Below are 22006 nucleotides of genomic sequence, written 5' to 3'. Positions count from 1 at the left end.
CTATCCCCCTTTCCCCCACTCTCTCTTCCCCCCACCACCACCCCCCTCCCCAGTCCCACTCTCCCACCCACGCCCACTCTCTGCTCCTCCCACCCTCCCCCTCCCCCCAACTCTCCCCCCTTCCCTGACCCCCACTGTTCCCCTTCCCCCCACCCCCACTCACTCTTCCCCCAACCACCCCCGCTGTCCCCCTCCCCAGTCCCACTCTCCCCCTACTCTCTCCTCACCCACTCCCCCCTTTCCCCACCACCCCTTTCCCCCACTCTCTCCTCCCCCCATTCTCTCCTCCATCATTCCTCAAATTTGGAGACCAAAACTGCACACAGTACTCCAGTTGCGGTCTCACTAGAGCCCTGTACAACTGCAGAAGGGCCTCTTTTCTCCTATACTCAACTCCTCTTGTTATGAAGGCCAACATTCCATTGGCTTTCTTCACTGCCTGCTGTACCTGCATGCTTCCTTTCAGTGACTGATGCACTAGGACACCCAGATCTCGTTGTACGTCCCCTGTTCCTAACTTGACACCATTCAGATAATACTCTGCCTTCCTATTCTTACCACCAAAGTGGATAACCTCACACTTCTCCACATTAAACTGCATCTGCCATGCATCCGCCCACTCACACAACCTGTCCAAGGCAACCTGCAACCTCATAGCATCTTCCTCACAGTTCACACTGCCACCCATCTCCCGGTGACTCAGCACTTCAACTCCCCCTCCCATTCCCAATCTGTCCTTTCTGTCCTGGGCCTCCTCCATTGTCAGAGTGAAGGAACAGCAAATTGGAGGAAGAGCACCTCATATTTAGCGTGGGTAGTTTACACCACAACGGTATGAACATTGACTTCTCTAACTTCAAATAGCCCTTGCTTTCCCTCCCTATCCCGTCCTCCTCCCCAGTTCTCCCACCAGTCTTTCTGTCTCCGACTACATTCCATCTCTGTCCCACCTACTCCACTGGCATCAGTCTGAAGAAGGGTCTCGACTCGAAACGTCACCCATTCCTTCTCTCCAGAGATGCTGCCTGGCCCGCTGAGTTACTCCAGCATTTTGTGTCCACCAGTGAATTTATTCGTTCGACTAGTCTACAGGCATACAGCACACACTCTCACCAACACACACCTTACATGTGGGGACACACCATGACTTACACAATCATCCATGAACACACTCACCAACGCAGGATACATGCACCCACTGATATTTAATACGGCCATTACATTAACTCAGTCTGACGCACACACGTATCCAGCCGCAACTTCGCCATCCTCGTCTCCCATTTCGCTCTCCCCGTCCGCGACAACCAAAACATTTCACTTCCACTTCCCGGAAGAAAAGTAGCGGAAATGCATTTCTCTTTTCCATCTCGCGCAATTGTGGAAAATCCCCCATGGGAAAATTTCAGTTGTCCGCCCGCCTGTGCCCGAGGCCGAGCGGCCTCTCCCCCGGTCCCGGGGCCGCGCTGCCCGAGTCTCCCCCCGACCCCCGGAGACTTTCTGATTCTCTGCTTCTCCCCCCAGTCTCCGTCACCCTGGATGTGGAAACAGCGCATCCGCTACTCGATGTGTCTGAGGATCGGAAGAGGGTGAGACGGACCGGGACCCGGAGGAGTCTCCCTGACACCGGGAAGTGGTTCACAAACATTCTGTGTGCGCTGGGATCGGAGGGATTCACATCGGGTAGACATTACTGGGAGGTGGATGTGGCGGGGACTACGTACTGAAGTCTGGGAGTCGCCACAGAGTCTGTGGAGAGGAAGAGACAGGTCGAACTGACCCCGGAGACTGGGGTCTTGAGCATCAAGCGGGATGGTAATGCACTCACCTTCCCTCAGTTTATCTCAGTTAGGAGTCCGGGACAGTTTCCTTTTACGACGCGGGCACCAAGTCCCATCTCCACTACTTCATCGGGAATAAATTCACGGAGAAAGTTTTTTCTTTCATTGGGCCTTGGCAAGAAACCTAGTGGCTGAGAATCTGCTCCGGTTCCGCTCCGGGTGTGTGAAAGGGTCTGGTCCCGGGACCGGTGACAGGAGCGGCGCTCAGGGGCTGTGGGGCAGAAACCCGGTGGACAACAGGTCGGCGCTGAACGGCTCCCATTTAATTCCCAAATTCCGCGTCGTAAAACCCCAGTGAGCGCGGAAATAAAACCAGGGGGAATGTCAATGTGGGAAGAGTGAAATAAACAGCAACTGCGTTTAGAAGTGTTGATCCGCCTCTTTTTTAAACGTGTTATCGGATCCCGTCAACTGAACTTTTATTTAAAAATCTAAGGATTGATACACTTGACCGCCCCGCTCATACTTGACCCATGGGATCTCGATCTCATCAGGATCATAAATGGTCGGAAATCTTCATCGGGACACGGAAAAGTTGGACATTGAACAAATTTGACATTGCAGTTGAACTTATTAGATGTGAAGAGAATCATAGGTGATAGGAGCAGGATTGAGCCATTCGGCCCTTCAAGTCTACTCCGCCATTCAATCATGGCTGATCTATCTCTCCCTCCGAACTCCATTCTTCTGCCTTCTCCCCATAACCCCTGACACCCGTACAAATCAACAATCTGTCTATCTCTGCCTTAAAAATATCCATTGACTTGGCCTCCACAGCACTCTGTGGCTAATAAATCCACAGACTCACCATCCTCTGACTCAAGATATTCCTCCTCAATTGCCTAAAGGAACATCCTTTAAATCTGGGGCTGTGCCAGTCCAGTCCCAGTCGCTCCAGTTTTTCAACATATGACAGTCCCGCCATTCCGGGAATTAACCTAGAAAACCTACGCTGCACGCCCTCAAAAACAAGAATATCCTTCCACAAATTTGGAGACCAAAACTGCACACAGTACTCCAGGTGCGGTCTCACTAGAGCCCTACAGAAGTACCTTTTTGCTCCTATACTCAAGAGACGAAGAGCTGTTCCTCGAGAACCCATGGAAACGTTCATTGTCCGTGGGATTCGGAGAGTTCTCGGAGTTTAACTTCATGAAGTAGAAACAAGGAACCGCAACATGCTGGAGTAACTCGGCGGCCAGGTAGCGTCCCTGAAGAACATGGATAGGTGAGGTTTCCGGACGGGATCTTTATTGGGATAAAACATGGGTAGATGACGTTTCGGGTGCGGGTCCATCTTCAGACCGAAGATGGGTCCCAACCCGAAACATCACCGATACGTTTTCCAGAGATGGTGCCTGACCGGCCGAGTTACTCCAGCACGTTGTGTAATTCTGTGAATCTGCGTGGCTTCTCGTCAAGCTCTCAAACACCCGTTTAAACTAATCCCAGTTTAGCTCGCCCCGTGTTCCGCTAAATCCCTTCAATCGTTACCAAAGAACAGAAGCAACTGTATTTTTTTAGTGCGGCTAAACAGGAGTATCGAGGAGAGGTCCGCGAGGTTAGAGCTAGAACGTCCAAACTCCACACAGTGAGCACCAGTTCGAAGTCAACACTGGGTCGTTGTATCTGTGCGACAGCAGGTCATTGTAGCTGTACCACAATAGTGCCCGCATGCGATGGAAAACTAAAGGGCAGACAACGGGAATGTCACAGTCACCCCCGGTGATGCTGCCTGACCTGCTGAGTTACTCCAGCATTTTGTGAATAAATACCAAGCTAACAATGGCCTGTTTCCGTTAACACCCTAACTTTTTTTTGCATATTTTTCATTCATGTGTTGTACATCTCTCTGCATCCTCGTCTATATCTATCGTTTCTCTTTCCCCTAACGCTCAATCTGAAGAAGGGTCGCGACCCGAAACGACGCCCATTCATTTTCTCCAGAGGTGCTGTCAGACCCGTTGAGTTACTCCAGCTTTTAGTGTCTATCTTCGGTTTAAACCAGTATCTGCAGTTCCTTCCTACACGTGTAGATTACACCGAGAGACTGTGGAACGCCACATTTCACCGGTGTTCGCACGTTACCATTTAACAGTTGGTCTAAATTTATATTTCACCATCGTTTCCCATCCACGTATGGCACCATTTTGGCCTTGCTCCCCATTGTTCTGCTTTACACTGTCCCAGGTCCATATCTCTGGTATATTCACTTTCAAGAACTAACGGCAACTCCCTCCTGTGAGATTAGTTGGAGGTTTGCTCGGACAACTACACAATGAACCCTTGCAGTTTAATGTGGAGAAATGTGAGCTTATCCACTTTTGTGATAATAATAGAAAGGCAGATTATTATCTGAATGGTGTCAAGTTAGGAAAAGGGGACGTACAATGAGATCTGGGTGTCCGAGTGCATCAGGCACTGAAAGGAAGCATGCAGGTACAGCAGGCAGTGAAGAAAGCCAATAGCATGTTGGCCATCATAACAAGGGGAGTTGAGTATAGGAGCAAAGAGGTCCTTCTACAGTTGTACTGGGCCCTGGTGAGACCGCACCTGGAGTGCTGTGTGCAGTTATGGTCTCCAAATTTGAGGAGGGATATTCTTGCTATTGAGGGCGTGCAGCTTAGGTTCACTAGGTTAATTCCCGGAATTCTGGGACTGTCGTATGTTGAAAGACAGGAGCGAATTGACTTGTATACACTGGAATTTAGAAGGATAAGAGGGGATCTTATTGAAATATATAAGATTATTAAGGGATTGGACACGTTGGAGGCAGGAAACATGTTCCCAATGTTGGGGGAGTCCAGAACCAAGCGCCATAGTTTAAGAATAAGGGGTAGGCCATTGACAACGGAGATGAGGAAAACCTTTTTCACTCAGAGAGTTGTAAATCTGTGGAACTATCTGCCTCAGAAGGCAATGGATGCCAATTCTCTGGGTGCTTTCAAGAGAGAGCTAGATAGAGCTCTTAATGATAGCGGAGTGGGGGGTTATGGGGAAAAGGCAGGAACGGGGTAGTGTTTGAGAATGATCAGCCATGATCACATTGAATGTTGTTTGACTTCATACACTTCACTTCCAATTTCCATCCTGCCCTTAAATATACGTGGACTATCTCTGTTATCTCCCTCCCGTTTCTGGACCTCACCATCTCAATCACAGGAGACAGACTGGTGCCTGACATCTACTATAAACCCACTGACTCGCACAGCTATCTGGACTACACTTCTTCCCACCCGGTCTCCTGCAAAAAGTCTATCCACTACTCCCAGTTTCTCCGTCTACGCCGCATCTTTGCCCGGGATGAGGTCTTTTCACACTCGGGCATCAGAGATTACCTAATTCTTCAGGAAACGGGGCTTCCCCTCTTCCATTATAGATGAGGCTCTCACTAGGGTCTCTTCTACATCCCGCAGCTCCATTCTTGCTCCCCCTCCCCCAAACCGTAACAAGGACAGAATCCCCCTCGTTCTCACCTTCCACCCCACCAGCCAGCGGATCCAACAAATCGTCCTCCAATATTTCCGTCACCTACAACGGGACCCCACCACTGGCCATATCTTCCCATCCCCTCCCCTTTCTGCGTTCCGCAGAGACCATTCCCTCCTTGTCCCTTGTCCACACGTCCCTTCCTACCCAAACCACCCCATCCCCGGGCACTTTCCCCTCAACCGCAGGAGATGCAACACCTGTCCCTTTACCTTCCCCCTCAACTCCATGCAAGGACCCAAACAGTCTTTCCAGGTGAGACAGAGGTTCACCTGCACCTCCTCCAACCGCATCTATTGCATCCGCTGCTCCAGGTGTCAACTTATTTACATCGGCGAAACCAAACGCAGGCTCGGCGAACGCTTCGCTCAAAACCTGCGCTCAGTCCGCATTAGACAATCTGATCTCCCGGTGGCTGAGCACTTCAACTTCCCCTCCCATTCCGAGTCTGACCTTTCTGTCATCGGCCTCCTCCAGTGCCATAGTGAGTCCCACCGGGAATTGGAGGAACAGCACCTCATATTTTGCCTGGGCAGCTTGCAGCCCAGCGGTATGAACATCGACTCTGTCCCTCGCTTCCCCTCCCCTTCCCAGATCTCCCATTGTCTTCCTGTCTCCATCTATATCCTTCCTTTGTCCCGCCCCCTGACATCAGTCTGAAAAAGGGTCTCGACCCGAAACGTCGCCCATTCCTTCTCTCCTGAGATGCTGCCTGACCTGCTGAGTTACTCCAGCATTTTGTGAATAAATACCTTCGATTTGTAGCAGCATTCGCAGTTATTTTCTTACACATTGAATGGTGGTGCTGGCTCGAAGGGCTGAATGGCCTCCTCCTACGTCTATTATCTATTGCAGTCAATTACCATTCATTATACAACGTGGCAGGGTGCGGAGTGGATAACGCGATACTGCAGGAATTCAGCCGCTCCCAAAAGCAAATAGACTTCGAACCTTTGTGCCGGGAATTAAAATGGCTTCGAAAGACAAGGTCGAGAGTTGGTCCGAGGAGGCAGTTTGTCCCATCTGCCTGGATTTCTTCACCGACCCGGTTACACTGGAGTGCGGGCACAACTTCTGCCGCTCCTGTATCACACAGAGTTGGGGCAAGGAGGGGAAAAACTCCTGCCCGGAATGTAGAGAGGAGATTGCAGACCGCAGCCTCAAAGTCAATCGGGCCTTGGCGAGACTGTCTGAGAAAGCTCGAGCACTGAGCCTGAACACAGAAGAGAAGGGACGTAAACTTTTCTGCGAGGAACATCAGGAAGAAATGAAGCTGTTTTGTGAGAATGACGAGAAACTGATCTGTCTGGTTTGTCGAGATGCGCTGGAACACAGAAACCACAGCTTCAAGCCGATTAAAGAAGCTGTTGACATCTACAAGGTCAATGCAAACAGATTTGTATCTTTATTTACCTTGTTCATTCTTTGTTGTCTAACGCCTTTATTCTTTGATCCCAGGCTTGGGTAAAATCAGCCATAAAATCTGTCACGAAAAATAAATCTGATATCGAAGAAATAGAACAGCAACAACTACGAAAGATTTCCAAAGTTCGGGTGAGGCCTTTCTGTCTGGAATTTTTATGCAGCGTTGCTCATTTTAATGTGTAGTGGACATGCTGGATCAATTGACTGCTGAAATTAGGTGCGTTGGGAGGAACTGCAGATGCTGGTTTAAACCGAAGATAGACACAAAAAGCTGGAGTAACTCAGCGGGACTGGCAGCATCTCTGGAGAGAATGAATGGGTGATGTTTCGGGACGAGACCCTTCTTCAGACTGGTTAGAGATAAGGGAAACGAGGGACAGGGAGTAGATGCTGATGCAGAGAAATAAAGAACAATGAATAAAAGATATGCAAACAAGTAACGATGTTAGCTGTTGATGGGGTGAAAGCGAGAAGTTAGTGCGACTTGGGTGGGGGAGGGATAGAGAGGGAGGGAATGCCGGGGCTACCTGAAGTGAGAGAAGTCAATATTCATATTACTGGGCTGAAAGCTGCCCAAGCGAAATATGAGATGCTGTTTCCCCAATTTTACAATTAGCCTCCCTCTGACAATGGAGGAGACCAAAGACGGAAAGGTCAGTGTGGGAATGGGAAGGAGAATTAAAGGAGAATCAGACTTCATTGTTTCAGGAAAATGTGAGAGAATTAGATTGATTAGATAATTCTGACAACCGGACGCTGATGGGCTATATGGTCACTTATTCTGTTAGCAAACAAAATACAGAAATATATTATGTTAATCTTCAGCATTCATTTGATAGGAAGAGTCACACAGCCTTCAGTCCCATGTCACATCCCAGTTTGCTGAACTGCACCAGATTATCACTGAGAAAGAAAATTACTTCCTCAAAGATATCCGTGAAGATGAGGAGCGGATTCTAAATCCAATGGAGAAAAATCTTCGGGAGATTCAAGAGAATTTAAATTCTATTCAGGAGGAACTCCTGCGTTTACAGGAACGGATGGAACAAAAAGACAGCGTGAAATTTCTAAAGGTTAGGAAGTCTATTTAAATTTGCTTCTATAAATGGGCACCATCACAAAATGGCGTCTGATATATTTGAAACAAATTCAACCATGTTGTCTATTGTCTGCATCTGCTGTTCCTTCCTACACATCACTAACATCATATACAATAGACAAGAGACAACAAGTGCAGAAGTAGACCATGCAGCCCTTCGAGCCAGCAACTCCATTCAATGTGATCATGGCTGATCATTCTCAATCAGTACCCCGTTCCTGCCTTCTCCCCATACCCCTGACTCCGATATCATTAAGAGCTCTATCTTGCTCTCTCTTGAAAGCATCCAGAAAATTGGCCTCCACTGCCTTCTGAGGCCGAGAATTCAACAGATTCACAACTCTCTGACTGAAAAAGTTTTTCCTCATCTCCGTTCTAAATGGCCTATCCCTTATTCGGCCGAAACGCACAACCTGTCCAGACTATCCTGTCAACATCGTGTAATTTTCAGAATAATTTTTATACTTCCTCCATCGGTTCTATGTCTGCAATATCATTATTCTTCTCTGTGTGTCATTGGGGGTGAGAGTGGAAAATGGGAATTTTTGACACCTCGTAATAATCTGGGTGAAATTCGTGCTCTCAGCAGTTCTGTCTCGATCAATTCAGTCTTGTGTTTTATTTATTTCAGGAGGAAGCTGTTCGCAAGCGAAGGTAGGGCATGTTCTTCACTGAAACTCTGCATGTAACATATTTCCTCATAAACATCAATGCACAATTTGTAATCAGCTATTTAATATTTGCAGGATTAGTGATGATGGGCATTTATTGTCAGTGACAGATGGTGCCATAACGGCGGAAAAATTCAACCACCTCTTTTTGTTGAAGGCAGCGTTGATAGAAACGTTTGACTCCATTAAACAAGGTAAAACATATGGACTTATTTCACTTGGTTTGTGGGACACATTGATGTTTTTATGTGATGCAAAGATTGGTCAGGATAAAGCACTGAATGGTAATTGGAGATTCATTCCTGCACCAACCCACTGACTGAGAAGCCTCACGCACACATGGTCAGCTGGAGATGTTAGATCCTGGAACACATGCAACACAGGAGCACGATAGACAATAGACAAGAGGTGCAGGAGGAGGCCATTCGGCCCTTTGAGCGAGCACCGCCATTCAATGTGATCATGGCTGATCATTCTCAATAAATACTTCATTCCTGCCTTCTCCCCAGACTCCGCTATCCTTAAGAGCTCTAACTAGCTCTCTCTTGAATGTATTCAGAGAATTGGCCTCCACTGCCTTCTGAGGCAGAGAATTCCACAGATTCACAACTCTCTGACTGAAAAGGTTTTTCCTCATCTCAGTTCTAAATGGGCTATCCCTTATTCTTAAACTGTGGCCCCTTGTTCTGGACTCCCCCAACATTGGGAACATGTTCCTGCCTCTAACGTGTCCAACCCCTTAATAATCTTATACGTTTCGATAAGAACCCCTCTCATCCTTCTAAATTCCAGTGTATATAAGCCTAGTCGCTCCAGTCTTTCAACATATGACAGTCCCGCCATTCCGGGAATTAACCTAGTAAACCTACGCTGCACGCCCTCAATAGCAAGAATATCCTTCCTCAAATTTGGAGACCTAAACTGCACACAGTACTCCAGGGGCGGTCTCACTAGGGCCCTGTACAACTGCAGAAGGACCTCTTTGCTCCTATACTCAACTCCCCTTGTTATGAAGGCCAACATTCCATTGGCGTTCTTCACTGCCTCCTGTACCTGCATGCTTCCTTTCAGTGACTGATGCACTAGGACACCCGTTGTACGTCCCCTTTTTCTAACTTGACACCATTCAGATAATACTCTGCCGTCCTATTCTTACCACCAAAGTGGATAACCTCACACTTATCCACATTAAACTGCATCTGCCATGCATCCGCCCACTCACACAACCTGTCCAAGTTACCCTGCAACCTCATAGCATCTTCCTCACAGTTCACACTACCACCGAACTTTGTATCATCTGCAAATTTGCTAATGGTACTTTTAATCCCTTCATCCAAGTCATGAATGTATATTGTAAATAGCTGCGGTCCCAGCACCGAGCCTTGCGGTACCACGCTAGTTACTGCCTGCCATTCTGAAAGGGTCCCATTTATCCCCATTCTTTGCTTTCTTCCTGTCAACCATTTGTCTATCCATGTCAGTACCCTACCTCCAATACCTTGTGCTCTAATTTTGCCCACTAATCTCCTATGTGGAACCTTGTCGAAGGCTTTCTGAAAGTCAAGGTACACCACATCCACCGGCTCTCCCCTGTCTATTTTCCTAGTTACATCCTCAAAGAATTCCAGCAGATTAGTCAAACATGATTTCCCCTTCGTAAATCCATGGTGACTCGGAACGATCCTGTTACTGCCATCCAAATGCTCTGCAATTTTGTCTTTTATAATTTACTCCAGCATCTTCCCCACCACTGATGTAAGACGAACTGGTCTATAATTTCCCGTTTTCTCTCTCCCTCCTTTCTTAATAAGTGGGACAACATTAGCTACCCTTCAATCCACAGGAACTGATACTGAATCTATAGAACATTGGTAAATGTTCACCAATGCGTCTACAATTTCTAGCGCCACCTCCTTAAGTACTCTGGGATGCAGACCATCAGGCCCTGGGGATTTATCAGCCTTCAGTCCCATCAGTCTAACCAACACCATTTCCTGCCTAATGTGGATTTCCTTCAGTTCATCCGTCACCCTAGGATCTCTGGCCACTAGAACATCTGGGAGATTGCTTGTATCTTCCTTAGTGAAGACAGATCCAAAGTACCGGTTCAACACGTCTGCCATTTCCTTGTTCCCCATAATAAATTTCCCCGCTTCTGTCTTCAAGGGACCCACATTTGCCTTGACTATTTTCTTCCTCTTTACATACCTAAAAAAGATTTTACTATCCTCCTTTATATTATTGGCTAGTTTACCCTCGTATCTCATCTTTTCTCCCCGTATTGCATTTTTAGTCATCTTCTGTTGCTCTTTAAAAGAGTCCCAATCCTCTGGCTTCCCACTCTTCTTTGCATGGTTGTACTACTTCTCTTTTATTTTTATGCTGTCCTTGACTTCCCTTGTCAGCCACCGGTGCCTCTTACTCCCCTTAGAATCTTACCTCCTATTTGGGATAAATTGATCCTGCAACTTTTGAATTATTCCCAGGAATACCTGCCATTGCTGTTCCACTGTCTTCCCTGCTAGGGCCTCCTTCCAGTCAATTCTGGCCAGCTCCTGCCTCATGCCTCTGTAATCCCCTTCGCTATACTGTAATACACTTCCGATTTTCCCTTCTCCCTCTCAATTTGTAGAGTAAAACCTATCATATTGTGATCACTGCCTCCTAATGGCTCTTTTACCTCGAGTCCCCTTATCAGATCAGGTTCATTACACAACACTAAATCCAGAATTGCCTTCTCCCGAGTAGGCTCCAGTACAAGCTGTTCTAAGAATCCATCTTGGAGACACTCCACAAACTCTCTTTCCTGGGGTCCATTACCAACCTGATTTTCCCACTCTACCTGCATGTTGAAATCTCCCATAACCACCGTAGCATTACATTTGCGACATGCCAATTTTAGCTACTGATTCAACTTGCACCCTATGCAAGGCTACTGTTTGGGGGCCTGTAGATAACTCCCATTAGGGTCTTTTTGCCCTTACAATTCCTCATTTCTATCCATACTGATTTTACATCTCCTGATTCTATGTCACCCCTTGCAAGGGAGTGAATATCATTCCTCACCAACAGAGCGACCCCACCCCCTCTGCCCACCTGTCTGTCTTTTCTATATGTTGCGTACCCCTGAATATTCAGTTCCTAGCCCTGGCCCTCTTGTAGCCATGTCTCAGTGATTCCCACATAGAAACATAGAAACATAGAAAATAGGTGCAGGAGTAGGCCTTTCGGCCCTTCGAGCCTGCACCGCCATTCAATATGATCATGGCTGATCATCCAGCTCAGTAGCCTGTACCTGCCTTCTCTCCATACCCCCTGATCCCTTTAGCAAAAAGGGCCACATCTAACTCCCTCTTAAATATAGCCAATGAACAGGCCTCAACTACCTTCTGTGGCAGAGAATTCCACAGACTCACCACTCTCTGTGTGAAGAAATGTTTTCTCATCTCGGTCCTAAAAGACTTCCCCCTTATCCTTAAGCTGTGACCCCTGGTTCTGGACTCCCCCAACATCGGGAACAATCTTCCCGCATCTAGCCTTTCCAACCCCTTAAGAATTATATGTTTCTAAAAGATCCCCCCTCAGTCTTCTAAATTCCAGTGAGTACAAGCCCAGTCTATCCAGTCTTTCCTCATATGTAAGTCCCGCCATCCCAGGGATCAGTCTGTTGAACCTTCTCTGTACTCCCTCTAAGGCAAGAATGTCTTTCCTCAGGTTAGGAGACCAAAACTGCACACAATACTCCAGGTGTGGTCTCACCAAGGCCCTGTACAACTGCAGCAGAACCTCCCTGCTCCTAAACTCAAATCCTCTTGCTATGAATGCCAACATACCATTCGCTTTCTTCACTGCCTGCTGCACCTGCATGCTTGCTTTCAATGACTGGTGCACCATGACACCCAGGTCACGTTGCATCTCCCCTTCTCCCAATCGGTCACCATTCAGGTAATACTCTGCTTTCCTGTTCTTGCCGCCAAAGTGGATAACCTCACATTAATCCACATTATATTGCATCTGCCATGCATTTGCCCACTCACCTAATCTATCCAAGTCACTCTGCAGCCTCCTAGCATCCTCCTCGCAGCTAACACTGCCACCCAGCTTCGTGTCATCCGCAAACTTAGAGATGTTGCATTCAATTCCCTCGTCCAAATCATTAATATACACTGTAAATAACTGGGGTCCCAGCACTGAGCCTTGCGGTACCCCACTAGTCACTGCCTGCCATTCCGAAAAGGACCCGTTTATTCCTACTCTTTGCTTCCTGTCCGCCAACCAATTTTCTATCCACCTCGACACTGAACCCTCAATACTGTGTGCTTTAAGTTTGTACACCAATCTCCTATGTGGGACCTTGTCGAAGGCCTTCTGAAAGTCCAGATATAACACATCGACTGGTTCTCCCTTATCCACTCTACTAGTTACATCCTCGAAAAATTCTATAAGATTTGTCAGACATGATTTGCCTTTGGTAAATCCATGCTGACTTTGTCCGATGATTTCACCACTTTCCAAATGTAATGCTATCACATCTTTAATAACTGACTCTAGCATTTTCCCCACTACCGATGTTAGGCTAACTGGTCTATAATTCCCCGTTTTCTCTCTCCCTCCCTTTTTAAAAAGTGGGGTTACATTAGCTACCCTCCAGTCCTCAGGAACTACTCCAGAATGTAAAGAGTTTTGAAAAATTATCACTAATGCATCCACTATTTCTGAGGCTACTTCCTTAAGCACTCTGGGATGCAGCCTATCTGGCCCTGGGGATTTATCTGCCTTTAATCCATTTAATTTACCTAACACCACTTCGCGACTAACCTGGATTTCCCTCAGTTCCTCCATCTCATTAGACCCCCGGTCCCCCGCTATTTCCGGCAGACGGTTTATGTCTTCCTTAGTGAAGACAGAACCAAAGTATTTGTTCAATTGGTCTGCCATCTCCTTGTTCCCTATGATCAATTTACCTGTTTTATGACTGCAAGGGACCTACATTTGCCTTAACTAATCTTTTTCTCTTGACATATCTATAAAAGCTTTTGCAGTCTGTTTTTATGTTCCTTGCCAGTTTTCCCCTCATAATCCCACAATTCCCTCATAATCTATTTTCTCTTTCCTAATTAAGCCCTTTGTCCTCCTCTGCTGGACTCTGAATTGCTCCCAGTCCTCTGGTATGCTACTTTTTCTGGCTAATCTGTATGCTTCATCTTTTGTTTTAATACTATCCTTGATTTCCCTTGTTAGCCACGGATGCACTACCTTTCCTGGTTTGTTCTTTTGCCAAACTGGGATGAACACTTGTTGTAGTTCATCCATGCGACCTTTAAATGCCTTCCATTGCATGTCCACCGTCAACCCTTTCAGCATCAATCGCCAGTCTATCTTGGACAATTCACGCCTCATACCCTCAAAGTTACCTTTCTTTAAGTTCAGAACACTTGTTTCTGTATCGACTTTGTCACTCTCCATCCTAATGAAGAACTCTACAATATTATGATCACTCTTGCCCAAGGGGCCTCGCACAACAAGACTGCTAACTAACCCTTCCTCATTAATCAATACCCAGTCTAGAATGGCCTGTTCTCTCGTTGGTTCCTCGACATGTTGGTTTAGAAAACCATCTCTCAAACATTCCAAGAAATCCTCTTCCTCAGCACCCCTGCCAGTTTGGTTCACCCAATCTATATGTAAATTGAAGTCACCCATTATAACTGCTGCGCCTTTAGTGCATGCATTTCTAATTTCCTGCTTGATGCCATCCCCAACCTCCCTACTGCTGTTAGGTGGCCTGTACACAACTCCCACTAGCGTTTTCTGCCCCTTAGTGTTTCGTAGCTCTACCCATATCGATTCCACTTCCTCCAAGCTAATGTCCTTCCTTTCCACTGCTTTAATCTCCTCTCTAACCAGTAACACTACCCCACCTCCTTTTCCTTTCTGTCTATCCCGCCTGAATATAGAATATCCCTGGATGTTGAGCTCCCAGCCTTGGTCACCCTGGAGCCATGTCTCCGTAATCCCAACTATATCATAATCATTAATAACTATCTCCACATTTAATTCATCCACCTTATTACGTATACTCCTTGCATTGAGACACAAAGCCTTCAGGCTTGTTTTTACAACTCTGTTACCCCTTGTACGATTATGTTGAAAAGTGGCCCTTTTTGATTTTTGCCCTGGATTTGTCTGCCTGCCACTTTTACATTTCACCTTGCTACCTGTTGCTTCTACCCTCAATTTACACCCCTCTGTCTCTCTGCTCCAGCTCCCATCCCCCTGCCACATTAGTTTAAATCCTCCCCGACAGCACTAGCAAACACTCCCCCTAGGACATTGGTACCATTCCAGCTCAGGTGCAGACCATCCTGTTTGTACTGGTCCCACCTCTCCCAGAACTGGTTCCAATGTCCAAAAAATGTGAATCCCTCCCCATTGCACCATTTTTCAAGCCACGTATTCATCTGAAATATCCTCCTATTCCTACTCTGGCTAGCACGTGGCACTGGTAGTAATCCAGAGATTATTACCTTTGAGGTCCTACTTGTTAGTTTATCTCCTAGCTCTCTAAATTCACCTTGTAGGACCTCATCCCATTTTTTACCTAAATCGTTGGTGCCAACGTGCACCACGACAACTGGCTGCTCACCCTCCCCCTTCAGAATATCCTGCAGCCATTCAGAGATATCCCTGACCCTTGCACCAGGGAGGCAACATACCATCCTGGAGTCTCGTTTGCGGCCGCAGAAACGCCTATCTATTCCCCTTACAATTGAATCCCCTATCACTATAGCCCTTCCACTCTTTTTCCTCCCCTCTTTTGCCGCAGAGCCGCCCACGGTGCCATGAACTTGGCTGCTGCTGCCTTCCCCTGATGAGGCATCTCCCCCAACAGTATCCAAAATGGCATATCTGTTTAGGAGGGAGATGACCGCACGGGACTCCTGCACTACCTGCCTACTGCTACGCTGGCTAGTGGCCACCCGTTTCCTTTCTGTCCGCTTATCTTTTACTTGTGGTGTGGCCAACTCACTATACGTGCTATTCACGACCTTCTCAGCATCGTGGATGCTCCAGAATGAGTCCAACCGCAGCTCCAACCGTTCAATGCGGTTTGCCAGGAGCTGCAGCTGGACACACTTCCTGCACACGTAGTCATCAGGGACACCGACAATATCCCTGATCTCCCACATGTTGCAGGATGAGCATTCCACGGTGCCGATCTCATCTGACATGTCTTACCCCCAAATTAAATCAAATCCCTCTTAATCCTTTAAACTGTACCTTTACTAAAAAGCACTGAACCCTGAACTCACTGAACCCTTAACTCACTGAACCCTTAACTCACTGAACCCTTAACTCACTGAACCCTGAACTCACTGAACCCTGAACGAAAAGTACGAACAAAAAGCAGAATTACAACCCCGGGGTTACGCCCAATCAGCTGCTTCCTCTAGTCCGCTTCCACCAATCAGCGGCTTCCTCCAGAACACTTCTTTTAAAGTGTGTGGGAACATTTTTATCTCCAACCGCCTCTGGGCCTCTGGGTGAACAAAGCCCCACGCTGGGTTTTTAAACCTACCGCTGCTCCAACCGCTTCTGGGCCTCTGATACTTGCCAATGTCTAAATAAGCAACATCATACTTGCCAATGTCTAAATAAGCCTCGGGCTCATCCACTTCATTTTTTGTACTTCGCGCATTTAAATACAACACTTTAATTTCGGTATTCACCTCCCCTCTCACACCGGTCACAATTGGCCCTGACCTTACTCTCTTATCCCTTCTCGAACTTCCCTTCCCATTCATTCGAGATTCCTTTGCAATTTCTCCTCTATTCGCTTCCCCGTTAACTCCATCTTCATATTCCCAGTTTGTCAACCCCTCCCCCCCACTACTTAGTTTAAAGCCACACTTGTAGCACTAGCAAAACTACCTGCCAGAATGTTGGTCCCCTGTTGTTAAGGGGTAACCCATCCCTTTTGTACAGGTCACCCCTACCCCAGAAGAGATCCCAGTGGTCTAGAAATCTAAATCCCAGCTCCCTGCACCAGCCCCTCAGCCATACATTCATATCCCCGATCTCTCTGTTCCTGCCCTCACCAGCACGAGGTACAGGTAGGAGTCCAGAGACAACCACCTTTGACGTCCTACTTTTCAGTCTTCTTCCTAACTCTCTAAACTCACGTTGCAGTATCTCCTTCCTCCTCCTCCTGACGTCGTTCGTGCCCACGTGCACAACTATGTCTGGTTGATCACCTTCCCTCGCTAGGATGTTCTGAAGCCGCTCCGTGATGTCTTGAACCCTGGCACCAGGGAGGCAGCAGACCATCCTCGAGTCCCGCCATCCGCCAAAGAATCTACTGCCCGTACCTCGGTAGTCAGGAAATTGGAAGTAACGGAATTAAATTATAATGAACAACGAATGAGCAGTATTGTCATGGGGATACGAGGGCGTCCTGTGGAGATCTGTGCCATGGGCCCTGCCTAACCTGTGAGTGACTATCGTTGACTCTGGTTGACTCAGGTCTGCCCCCTGTTGGACCCTTGAGCCGCACAGACGTTCTCAAACCCCATACTGATGCATTGTAAGAACAAGACCGGATAGATCTCGGCCCAAGATCTAGTCTCGGAAAAGCACGCACAGTTTCATCGGCCTGACATAGATACCCTTAAGCACATTCACAAGGAAAAACTCCTGTTCGTGGGCACAACCTCCTCAATATACGTTCCCAATGTAAACTGGAATTGATAATCTTTAGACACCGTGAATATATTAAAATTTAACGGAGGATTGTAAGGCTTTTTAAAAGTACACCTAACTTCTAAGAATATGCTTCCAGGGGGCACTGCAGTAGCAACGATCACACCAATGTTTAAGAGGTATTTACACAGCCAATACAGGGTACGTGGGATAGGCACGGGCAAGGAAAAGAGGAAAACGGGCCATGTGCAACCAAATGGCATTAATTTATGTTCATAGGCATCATGGATGGCGCTGATATGCTGGGCCAAAGGGTGTGTACCTGTTCTGTATGTTTCTATTGGGGGAAGGATATTCATGCTATTGAGGGCGTGCAGCGTAGGTTTACTAGGTTAATTCCCGGAATGGCAGGACTGTCGTATGTTGAAAGATTGGAGTGTCTAGGCTTGTATACACTAGAATGTAGAAGGATGAGAGGGGATCTTATCGAAACATATAAGATTATTAAAGGGTTGGACACGTTAGAGGCACGAAACATGTTCCCAATTTTGGGGGAGTCCAGAACGAGGGGCCACAGTTTAAGAATAAGGGGTAGGCCATTTAGAATGGAGATAAGGAAAAACATTTTCAGTCGGAGAGTTGGAAATCTGTGGAGTTTTCTGCCTCAGAAGTCAGTGGAGGCCAATTCTCTGAGTGCATTCAAGAGAGAGCTAGATAGAGCTCTTAAGGATAGCGGAGTCAGGGGGTATGGGGAGAAGGCAGGAACGGGGTACTGATTGAGAATGATCAGCCATTATCATATTGAATGGTGGTGGTGGCTCGAAGGGCCGAATGGCCTACTCGTGTGTCTATTGTCTATGTTCTATATTAAAGAGAAAGTGAGGAGATCTCAGTGAAACACAAAGTTCTACTCGACTTAACAGGCATGATGGGAGGATCTTTCCCTTTCCTGAGGTGTCCAGAGCAGAGGTTATCGTCTCAGAATAGGGAGTAGGTTATATAGGACAGAGATAAGAAGATAGTTCTGCACTCAGAGGATGGTAGACCTTTGGGATTCTCTGCATCGGATGGCAGTGAAGGCTCAGTGATTCACTTCATTCAGTCCCAGTCTACTGCAGGGAAATGGAACCTTCGACCCACTATCTCTATTCCGATCATTTTGCACACCTACATCAATCCCATTGGTTCACAACACGTCAACGCCCTTGTATACCTCGCGTGTACAACTGTCTGTCTAAATGACTCTTGAAGTTAGTGATTCCACCTCCTCCAATGGGAGCACGTTCCAGGTATCAACTACTCTCTGTGCAAGAGATTTATCCCTCACATCTATATACTAAAACTCTCGCCTGTTTGTTTGTTTGTTCCTGAACTACAGCCAAAACGGTTCACGATAGCACAACAATTTTAGGCCCAGCTTACTCACCGTCGTCCCTTTGGTGCTAATGGAAGGAGTTTCATTGAAATCAGTGTTATATTTTTAAAGTTATTCACATTTTAAAGTTTAAATCTATCTCCTAGGGAGGGAGGGAGGGTGGAGGAGGGAGGATAAGGGGGTTCAAGGGGATGGAGAAGGATTGAGGGGAAGCTGGAAGGAGAGGTTGTGTGGAAGGAGTGGGGTGGGGGGATGGAGGATTAGAGGAGGGGAGTGGGTAGGGTGAGGGGGGGGGAGGTGGAAGGAGAGGGTGCTACACCAATGCAGTAGAGGTTTGGGCCCACTTGGTCTAGTCTTCTTTAAAACTCCATCCTCCATCCTCTCACTTTAAACCAATAACCTTGTTTTTGGTACCATTAAGATGGGGAACTTAATCTGACTAACTACCCCCTCTCTGTGTCTCGTAAACTTGTAAACTTCTCCTATGTCTCCAAATCAGCATTATTCGAGTCCTTCAATGGAGGCAACTTCCCGGTGAATCTCCTTTGGACTCTCTCCAGCACAGTCACATCTTTCCTCATTTTTAATTACCTCCAGTAAACATTTAACTCCTCAACTGCCCCGCCAATCTAGCCCCCATTTTCACCACCATAAGCAAAAGCACTCAATATCACGCCCGCACACCCATCCGCCCACCATTTCTCCTATCTCCTCTCTCCCAATTCCATCTGCTTGCCCACGACATATCAGCATGGAGGCAACCAATGGAGGCAACTTCCCGGTGAATCTCCTTTGCAATCTCTCCAGCACAGTCACATCTTTCCCCCTGTATCACCAAAATATAACGACCTAATTTTTAATTACCTCCAGTAGACATTTAACTCCTCAACTGTCCCGCCAATCAAGCCTCCATTTTCACTCAATATCACGTCCGCACACCCATCCGCCCACCATTTCTCCTACCTCCTCTCTCCCAATTGCATCTGCTTGCCCACGACATACCACAACTCTCGCCTCAACCTCGGGAGAAATACCCGGGAAGGATTTCTGTTGTCCTTCTTACGTGGTAGGGGGAGGGGGAAAGAAAACTCCGGGCAAGGTTTCAGTTGTCCGCCCGCCTCTGCCTGAGGCCGAGCGGCCTCTCCCTCGGTCCCGGGGCCGCGCTGCCCGAGTCTCCCCCCGACCCCCGGGGACTCTCTGATTCTCTGCTTCTCCCCCCAGTCTCCGTCACCCTGGATGTGGAAACAGCGCATGCGCGGCTCGAGGTGTCTGAGGATCGGAAGAGGGTGAGAGCGACCGAGACCCGGAGGCGTCTCCCTGACACCGGGAAGAGGTTTACAGGCAGTCTGTGTGTGCTGGGATCGGAGGGATTCACATCGGGGAGACATTACTGGGAGGTGGAGATGGCGGGGAGTCGGCGCTGGAGTCTGGGAGTCGCCGCAGAGTCTGTGGAGAGGAAGGGACTGGTCACACTGACCCCGGAGATTGGAGTCTGGAGCATCTGGCGGGGGGATGACAAGTTTGATGCACTCACCTCCCCTCCATCCCGTCTCCCCGCCCGTCCCATCCCCGGGAGGGTGAGAGTTTATCTCAGTTACGAGTCCGGGACAGTTTCATTTTACGACGCGGACACCAAGTCCCATCTCCACACCTTCACTGGGAATAAATTCACGGAGAAACTTTATCCTTTCTTCGCACTCTGGAGTAAAAACAAGTGGCTGAGAATCTGCTCCGGTTCCGCCCCGTGTCAGTAATTAACAAATTCTATCAATCCTTCACCAGCACCTGGAATATAGTTAAATCACCTCCGTACTTTTCATCCCCAACTGCCGGTATGACATTAACCGCCTCCAATTCTCCACTCCCCTGACTAACACTAACCTCTCCCCTCTTGAACGTGCAGCCCTCCACTCACTCTGCACAACCCGGACTTAATCATTAAACCCGCTGACCTCTACCGGACCGAGGCCAGACGACAACTCTCAGACACCTCTTCCTACTTATCCCTGGACCATGGCCCCACCGACAAACACCAGACCTTTATCATCAGCACCATCACGGACCTCACCATCTCCGGCGCTCTACCCTCCAATGCCTCCAAACTTATCGTTCCCCAGCCCCGCACGGCCCGATTTTACCTCCTACCTAAAATCTATAAACAGACCTGTCCCGACAGACCCATTGTCTCTGCCTGTTCATGTCCCACCGAACATATTTCCACCTACCTCGACTCCATCCTATCCCCCCTGGTCAAATCCCTCCCCACCTACGTCAAAGACACCTCACACGCTCTCCAGCTCCACGATAACTTCCGGTTTCCAGGCCCCCACTCCCTCATCTTTACCATGGATGTCCAGTCACTCTACACTTCCATCCCCCACAAGGATGGTCTCGAAGCCCTCCATTTCTTCCTCGACCGTAGAACCAGCCAATCCCCATCTATTAACACTGTCCTCTGCCTAGCAGAGCTGGTTCTTACCCTCAACAACTTCTCCTTTGTCTCCTCCCACTTCCTCCAAACCAGAGGCGTAGCTATGGGCACACGCATGGGCCCTAGCTATGCCTGCCTCTTTGTCGGGTACGTCGAACAATCCCTGTTCTGGACGTACACTGGCCCCATCCCCGAACTGTACCTCCGCTACATCGACGACTGCATTGGTGCTACCTCTTGTACCCATGCAGAACTCACTGACTTCATACACTTCACTTCCAATTTCCATCCTGCCCATAAATATACTTGGACTATCTCCGACATCTCCCTCCCGTTTCTGGACCTCACCGTCTCCATCACAGGAGACAGACTAGTGACTGACATCTACCATAAACCCACTGACTTGAACAACTATCTGGACCACAATTCTTCCCTCCCTGTCTCCTGCAAAAAGTCTATCCCCTACTCCCAATTCCTCCGTCTACGCCACATCTGTGCCCTGGATGAGGTGTTTCACACTAGGGCATCAGAGATGTCCTCATTCTTCAGGGAACGGGGCTTCCCCTCTTCCATTATAGATGAGGCTCTCACTAGGGTCTCTTCTACATCCTGCAGCTCTGCTCTTGCTCCCCCTCCCCCCATTCGTAACAAGGACAGAATCCCCCTCATTCTCACCTCCACCCCACCAGCCAGCGGATCCAACAAATCATCCACCAACATTTCCGTCACCTACAATGGGACCCCCACCACTGGCCAAATCTTCCCATCCCCTCCCCTTTCTGCGTTCCACAGAGACCGTTCCCTCCGTAACTCCCTGGTCCACTCATCCCTTCCTACCCAAACCACTCCATCCCCGGGCACTTTCCCCTGCAACCGCAGGAGACGCAACACCTGTCCCTTTACCTCCCCCCTCAATTCCATCCATTGACCCAAACAGCCTTTCCAGGTGAGACAGAGGTTCACCTGCACCTCCTCCAA

General features: G+C 48.1%; 1 protein-coding gene across 1 annotated transcript; it reads left to right on the top strand.

Annotated features, from left to right (window-relative positions):
• The first annotated feature begins 6297 nt into the window (after positions 1-6297).
• On the top strand, positions 6298-20351 carry LOC144602586 (zinc-binding protein A33-like). Its single transcript, XM_078415714.1, has 4 exons — positions 6298-6708; positions 6786-6881; positions 7592-7825; positions 19827-20351. Exons 1-4 carry the CDS (start codon positions 6298-6300, stop codon positions 20349-20351), a joined length of 1266 nt encoding a protein of 421 aa, XP_078271840.1.
• Positions 20352-22006: the final 1655 nt, after the last annotated feature.

Source organism: Rhinoraja longicauda, chromosome 19, assembly GCF_053455715.1.
Source record: "Rhinoraja longicauda isolate Sanriku21f chromosome 19, sRhiLon1.1, whole genome shotgun sequence".
NCBI lineage: Eukaryota > Metazoa > Chordata > Chondrichthyes > Rajiformes > Arhynchobatidae > Rhinoraja > Rhinoraja longicauda.
This window is presented reverse-complemented; position numbering and strand designations above follow the sequence as displayed.